This window comes from Athene cunicularia (genome assembly GCF_003259725.1).
Source record: "Athene cunicularia isolate RWA chromosome 21 unlocalized genomic scaffold, athCun1 chr21_part1, whole genome shotgun sequence".
NCBI lineage: Eukaryota > Metazoa > Chordata > Aves > Strigiformes > Strigidae > Athene > Athene cunicularia.
Genome location: NW_020799127.1, coordinates 6,324,948 through 6,332,135, shown reverse-complemented (window position 1 = coordinate 6,332,135; position 7,188 = coordinate 6,324,948). Strand labels below are relative to the sequence as shown.

The window sequence follows — 7,188 nt, the reverse complement described above, 5'->3', positions numbered from 1 at the left end:
TGCCGGCTCGGCTGTGGAGAGGAGGCTGTCGGCGGAGCTGCGGGCCGGCCCGCCTTGGTAGCGGCGCGTCCTTAGGCCGCGCGGCCGTTCCTCACGGCCTGAGGGCTGTGGGCGCCTTTTTCTTTTGCTGTGGGAATAACACCTGCGGCACGGAGCTGAAGTGTGCCAGTGGGCCTCGGGTTGAAATCGCCTGAAATTGCCTTATTTTTAAATCTTTATTAACCCTCTCTGCAACCCGGCTACACCAGTGCTTGTGGGCCAGGCCCTTAAAGCAAAACCCCACAGCCTGTTGGTAAAACGAGGAGGGTGTCTCAGCCCATCTTTTTGGGGTTTTGGATTAAATTTAGAACTTTTTAAAGTGCGGAAACAACGTTTGCCTCATTAAATAAATGTTCTTATTTTAACAGTCGTTACTGGCTCTGACAGTGACCGAAGTGAAACAATATGTTAATATCACAGCTGACTTCCCCGTTACTGAAGGCTTCACGAATTGCAGGTAAACAAATGTGGTGTGATGTAGTTTTCTCCTTTATTTTTTTTTTTTTTTTCCTGGGCTAGTTAGGCTCCCAGGAATTTCTTCACCAGCAGCAGTGGAAGAGTGGTGAGGCTGTTGATTTAGTAGTTATCAACTGTTATTATGTTTTACTCTGTCAGTATTGTGTAGTCTGGTTTGACCTCTTTTAAGCTTAGGAGATTCCTTAGCAGCAGAAAAGTGTAGTACATTGAACAGTTATTAGCCATTCCCAATTGTACTTACACAATAAAATACATAATTTTAGTAGATGGCATTACAGCAACATGATTAAATTAAAATTTAAAGATACGTTCTTGCTTCCATGGTGGGAATATAACTTTTGTAAACAGCTTCCTTTTTAGATCATTCTGGCCACAGTTGTCTGGTGGTTTGAAAGCTGGGCAGAGCTTTTCTTAAGGTACTGTTTGAAAATTCTGCCTTTTAAGTGAAATTCTTTTCTTTTCAAAGGCCGCCTTTTGCCAAGGTCAGTGTCTTCCTTTCTTTGCCATCATTCTACATCTGCACGCTATAGCACGCAGCCACCTAACAAGAGTGGAGCCCAGCCTCAGCGGTGGTATGCTCTGGACCCTGAACTGGAAGAGATGCTGATCCCCAGAAAACTTTCCATCAGCCCCTTAGAAAGCTGGCTGACAGTTAGATACTCCCTCCCTAAAGCAGAAGTCGTTAATGCTGAGGAAGAAGTGGGCTATGAACCCCTCCAGCAGTATGACTGTCCCCCATCTGATGAAGGAGCTGATGTGGAGGAAGGAGATGGAACACTTAGCAACAAGATTCAGTGTAAGAACGTTCTGAAGATTCGCAGAAGGAAAATGAATCGGCACAAGTTCAAAAAGCTGCTGAAGCGGAGGAAGTTTATACGGAGGACGATAAAGGAAGGTCGCAAGAAGAAACGTCAGGTATGCTCAGGGTAGAGAGAACTTCTTGACATAGAAGTGTCCACTTCTCAAACTGCCTCTGTTCAGGTATCAGATTATGTTTTTAGATGGAATTGATTTGGGGAAACTTGGAGAGCCTTAATGAATTCAGTATTTACTGGTTCAGTAGCTTTTTCTGTTTTGTGTGTGACCTGTACATCTTCAGAACTTGGAATTTAGAAAATTTCTGTGGCTGTAAACGTATATGTGTGGTAGTTACTAGATGTAATTTTTGTTGTATGATCAGTAACTTAAAAATATATGGCTTATGGAGTATTTTAGCATTTGTGCTGAAGATTAAATCATGTGTCTGTGTTCTGTCAGGGAGACGTTTTCATTTCTTCCCTCAAGTTCTTCCTCTTGTCTTTTTCTGCACAGAAGCCTTTTAGTTCCCCTGATAGAAGGGGTGAGGGAAGCCATGGGCCTTCATTCAAATTGTAGATGTTTTCATTCAACACTGCTTTCCAATAGTCCCTTAGGTTTGCAGTGATGTAGTTTAATTCATTCGCTGGTAATTTTCACCTTGCCTAGGTGCAAATTGGGGTTAATTGTAATTCTGTTTCTTTGAGTTTGTAGGAAGCAGTGTTGAAGGCTTTATGATGAGGAAATCTTAATTTTCTTACAGTTTTGTTTTCCACCTTCTCAGTTTTCCTCACACAGGACTCTTAAAATAATGCTACCAAGATCCTTGTGCATTTTAGTATATTTTCTTTCCTTTGTATGTGTTGTACCTAGATTCTCCTTGGCACATGTGGGCAGCGGCTGAATACTTGAGTGTTGCTTCTGAGTTATGTTACTTTTTTTTTTTTTTTTTTTTTTTTTTTTTTTTTTTTTTTTCCTTTTAGATAAAATTTGAGAAAGATTTGGAGCGCATCTGGAAAAGAGCTGGTTTGAAAAATCCTCCTGCGGGATGGCGAACACCCCCGATATTTCTGAAAAGCTCAAAGCGATAAAAACACTTGTAATGAGTTTTAACCTGTAATTGTAATTAAAAAATATTTAAGTACGCGGATTGCTTTTAACCTTTTTCTGAGTGTGATGAAATTAGTAGGAGGAAATTTTCAGTCTTGGTGAGCAGTTTTCCAAGGGTAAGATGTTATACCTGACAGCGATGTGCTTTTCCTCCTCCAAAGAATGGTGTGAGCCCTTTGTATAGTGACTCGGCCCTGCTGTGTGCGGTGCTGTGCTGCTGCCCCCAGCTGTCTGGCTTAGACTAGAGCTGAATTTCTGAAGTTGCTGTTTAAGGTTAGACTGAACCATGTACTGTAAGAAAAATCGGTGGTGGGAGATGGGATAACTGAAAGAATTCTTCTGGTTGCAAGTCTATAGAAAACACAAGTATTTTGAAAAGTTCTTTTCAAAATCTCATTCTTTCTTGGCCTTATTATAAAAGGACTGGTGTTGAATAAGAGTTATTGCGAGATACGAATTGAAGCAGAAGAGTTGTTGTGAAATAGGAATTGCATCAGAATTCTACAGAATATATCTACAGAAGCTTTAATTTTCACTTCTCTGAAGCCGTGGTGTCATGTGGCTTTAAGGATGTATGAGCATCCTTAAAAAGCATGTTTATTTGTTCTGTTCTGTGCTAATAAAAATTGTTATTTTTTTCTATGATTGACCCTGTCATACAGAACATCCAGATACTGGTATTAGTAAAAGTTCAGAACTAATTGTTCATTAACTACAGAACCTGTTTTGTGCCTGAGACAACCTTGTAATCAGCTGGTTTTACATTGAAGAGAGTCATGAAAGCTGTGAAAAATACAAATACTTATTTTAAACCCTGACAGAGGACTTTATGTCTGGGTTCTGTTTTGGGGTCCGCTTCAGATTTTTCTGCCTGAGGCAGTTAACTTCTGTGCGATGTCGTTCTTCCCTGTGTATTCCAGCAGATAGATGGGATGGAGAAAAAGGTGGGAAAAAGAATGAGCTCTCTTAGGCTCGTCGTTCTACCAGAAAATGCGTTCCCCTCTATCTGCCAGGAGCAGGACGCTTGACTAAACTGAAAGGGAAGGAAAAAAATCATCTGTGGAACTCATTGCTACGAGGTACAGTGTCATGTTGCTGCAGGAGGGACAGGTGACTCCTCACACACCGTGAACATTGTGCCAGGGTCTGTGTGTGGCTCTGCTGCTCTCGTCACCAGATGGCAGTAAATTCAAAGCCTCTGGAACTTCTCAGCCATTAATGTAGAAGCTAGCTGGATCTTCATGTTGGGATTTTAAGGAAAGGGTACACTCACATTTAAAAGTTGATTAATCTTGCGAGAGAATTGTTGGCATTCTGAGAACTGTATTGAATTCCTGTAGAAGCATGTGGTTATCACGTTTTTATAGTTATTTTTTCCAAACCAGATGTTAACAGTAGGCAACTTTGATCAAATTAAAAAGATGTTCTGTCTTTTCGTGCTTTAAATAGGCAGCAGTTGCTTTTAACTGAGACCAGTAGGACTCTTTCATTTGGCCCACTGTCAGGATTTCAGCAAAGAGGAGGGTGTCTAGCCATGAGCCTTACTCTCTGAGTAAGAGAAGATTGAGTTAATTCTGGCTTACAAGTTTGTTAAATATGCAGAGTGCATCTAGGCGTTTCTAAAATATCAATCCACATTCCCTGTGCAAAGATGCATAGATAAAAGGCTGGAGCCTGAGAGGATTAGCACCTTTGAAGCCAGGTCTGTGTCTTTTTCCCCAGTCACAGTTGTTTTAAGATCCTTTATGCCAGCATTGTTGTTCTGTCAGCCCTATAGATTCTCTTACTGACTCTTAGTCCAAGAAAAATGATGATCAGTTTGCACATTTCCAGGAGATTGCTGGCTGCTGAAGAGTTGGGATGCCTTTGGAATTACACAGAACAAAAGAGTTTTAACAAAGACAGCAGTAGCATGCCCTGTCCACTTAGCAGTGCTGTACCTCTGATTCCAGTTTTGATGTTTATTCTTTCTTGATTTTGTCGGTCTTAATCCTACAACTTGTATCTTTGTTCTCTGTTGTAGTCTCTGAATCTACTAACTACCTAATGGTATGCTGTCCATTTTTATCCACTAAGGTTTAGCTTGGTCTTACCTCTGTAGTTTGACATAAAACCTCTTGGGAAGCATCATGTAGATCACAAACTTGTCCATTGCACTCACATCTGCTGGAGTCATGCAGGCAGAGAACTTTGTATGCCATTTTCCTGGATCAGCACCACCACCTTGCTCTAACTTGTTTTTATATTGGGATAGTAACTAGAAAAGAGATTTACTGAAATAGTGGGAATTGCAAAACATAATCATTCAGTACCTCGTGATGGTCCAATGCAAGTGAGCTCTTGTACCATGGTGTATTATATTAGGGTATTTATGTGGTGAATTTCAACTCTCCATGGAGTAAAGTAGCTTATTAAATGGTATGCCCTCTAAGTAGTAGTCCAAATTGTAGTCTGCCGAGGGTAGTTCTTACTTTTACATCTATTAGGCATAATTACACAACCATGTATAGAAGTCTGGAACTACTGTGTAATTTACAGGTGTCTGTAAACCATCCATGGCACTTACTGCCAGTATTAGTCACAGAAATGCTCCATTCCTTTGTGCTGAAGGACCTCAAAGCACATCTCAGAATTTGTATTTTCTTTGTGGCAGATAGTGCAAAGACTCTATCTTACGTGGCACTAATCAAATACATACCAGGGCTGTATCAACTTGCTTTCACTCTCTTGACCACAGGATGCAATTTTGAACTGTCCCTCACCTTGCTAAACAGAGAATCAGATAGATGAAAGCTGCACCTATTTTTCTGTAGGGGGAGCACGAGTATGTAATACGCTATTCACAAAGCTTTATTGTGAGTTGCTGTTCCTCTCCCAAATCCGTGCATTCCAACGTAGCTGCACACTTGGAAAATGTATATGTGTATATGTAGCTGTGGCAGAAAAAAAAAAAAGGCTCTGAACAGGAAAGGTTTGACTTTTATAATTCTCAAAATATTTAAGACTGGAAGATTTCTCCTTTGTCTCGTTATTCTGCTGTTCTGAGAGAGAGGAAATGGTTGAAAGTCATCAGGAGCTTGCTAGATGAGTTCTTGCTCTTTATTACAGAGACTGGAGATGTCCTGTGGGATGGTGATTTTATGTTTGAAACTCCCTGACAGTCATTGGCCTGGAAAGGTCCCTCAAAATTGGAATATAAACCCAATTCCACTCATGCTTACACTCCTGATTCTTGGATTGCAGTCACTTAAATACAGACAGAGAGCTCGGATAGCTGAACAGAACATCAAGCCTGGTAGTTTTATCACAGCGATCCGGTTTGTGCTGAAATGAGTTGGCTCTGAAGCAGGAAGTCAGCTGACTCAGAAGGGATGAAAGTTCTGCGTTTTGTTTCTCTCAGCCGAAGCATCACATTGCAAACTCAGAGGCTGTTACTCTTTTTGGAAGGGTCAGACCCCAGCAACGTAGTGATAATGGGCTTCAGAGATAGAAATGGTATTTCTGTCCCATCTTACATCTGCCCCAGCAAGTAATGGCTGCTGGAAAACTTGAGATTTTACTTGTCTCCTTGACCTGGATAGCAATGTTTCTTCCTAGGGTGGGAATTAAATGCATTTTTAGGAGTCTTCTCTCTAAGAATGCATTGCATCAGTATGGATTGTTGAAGTTTTTTAGAGGCTTCTGGACATAACAGTTCTTTCATCCAGACAAATGAATCCAATAAAACTTACAAATAACTTGCAGCAGAGAATTGGGCCTGACTGTATATGGGCAAGGGAGCAATGTGAAAGAACTGCTTGCTGCAGCTTTTCCTCAACTACCGTGTTGTATAACACAATCCAAGAGAGGTTTGACTGGCACAGGAGTGGAAAAGTCTGGATCAACTGTACTTTGCGTAGCTAGATGATTGTTTAGTGGTCCGCAGTGGCAGAGATGAGGTGTTAGCAGTGACAAGAGATTTTTAGAAATAACGCTGAAGCAGGAGATCTGTGATACTGATGGGGAGTAGAAGATTTATTTCAATTACCTTTTTATAAAGAAAACAACTGCACGATTTCAGTGCAATTGGGGAAGCCGAGCAGGTTGGTTCCTTTGGTAACAGGATTGAACCCCAAATTTGTGGAAAGTAGAAACATTTAAAATGTATGTGAATTTGCAGCAGCTTAGCCATTTGGCTTAACCTTTTCAGGCACCAGCAGCAGTTAACTACAGCACCTCTGATGGTCTGGAGTCTACAGAAGAGATTTTTGGCTCTATACGGCAGCCGTGTGCTCCAGTTCTCCACAGGAACAGGTTCCTTGGTAATTGTCTGCTGTAGTTTTGGCTCACTTCAAATTAATTCTGTTCAACTGTGAGTTTGTCATAGGAAAAGGGAAAGGCCAGCAGTCAATACAAGATGTTCCTTTCCTTTGGAAATCTTGTGCTTACCCTAGGAAGCATGTTGGATAGTCTGCTAGCTGTTAAAGCAGCCCTGAGGCTGTGCAGGCAATGAGTCTGAGACATGGATGCCCTCTCCGTGCTGTCCTTGGCACGGACAGAGGACAGTTTGCTGGCTGTCCTGGAAGGAGTCATGTGGAAAGGAAATGGAGTGGAATGTAATGATGGCTTCCCCAGCTCCTGAGACCAAACCTGAAGCTGATTCAAACCAGGAGCTGCCTAGGTTGTAAAAAGACTGAAGACTTCATGTTGAAGATGTCTGATCTGAATCGAGGCTGTTTGTAGACATGCAAAAGGCTGAGTATCCTTAAATCCTAAACCGTGAGGAGC

At 41.4% G+C, this 7,188-nt stretch overlaps 1 protein-coding gene across 2 annotated transcripts; it reads left to right on the top strand.

Annotated features, from left to right (window-relative positions):
* The first annotated feature begins 14 nt into the window (after window positions 1-14).
* On the top strand, window positions 15-2,461 carry AURKAIP1 (aurora kinase A interacting protein 1). 2 transcript variants are annotated; one of them, XM_026862857.1, is made up of 4 exons: window positions 15-57; window positions 408-496; window positions 983-1,431; window positions 2,295-2,461. In XM_026862857.1, the coding sequence occupies exons 2-4, from the start codon at window positions 445-447 to the stop codon at window positions 2,400-2,402; spliced, it is 609 nt and encodes a 202-aa protein (XP_026718658.1). In that variant the 5' UTR covers window positions 15-57; window positions 408-444; the 3' UTR covers window positions 2,403-2,461. The 2 variants fall into 2 exon arrangements, with proteins under 2 accessions (XP_026718658.1, XP_026718659.1); XM_026862858.1 differs by lacking the exon at window positions 15-57 and adding an exon at window positions 101-292.
* The last annotated feature ends 4,727 nt before the right edge of the window (window positions 2,462-7,188 follow it).

Coding starts and splice junctions, on each gene's coding strand:
- AURKAIP1 (XM_026862857.1), top strand. CDS start 445: ATGTTAATATCACAGCTGACTTCCCCGTTACTGAAGGCTTCACGAATT. Junction 497..982: donor GAAGGCTTCACGAATTGCAG/GTAAACAAATGT, acceptor TTCTTTTCAAAG/GCCGCCTTTTGCCAAGGTCA. Junction 1,432..2,294: donor GTCGCAAGAAGAAACGTCAG/GTATGCTCAGGG, acceptor TTTTCCTTTTAG/ATAAAATTTGAGAAAGATTT.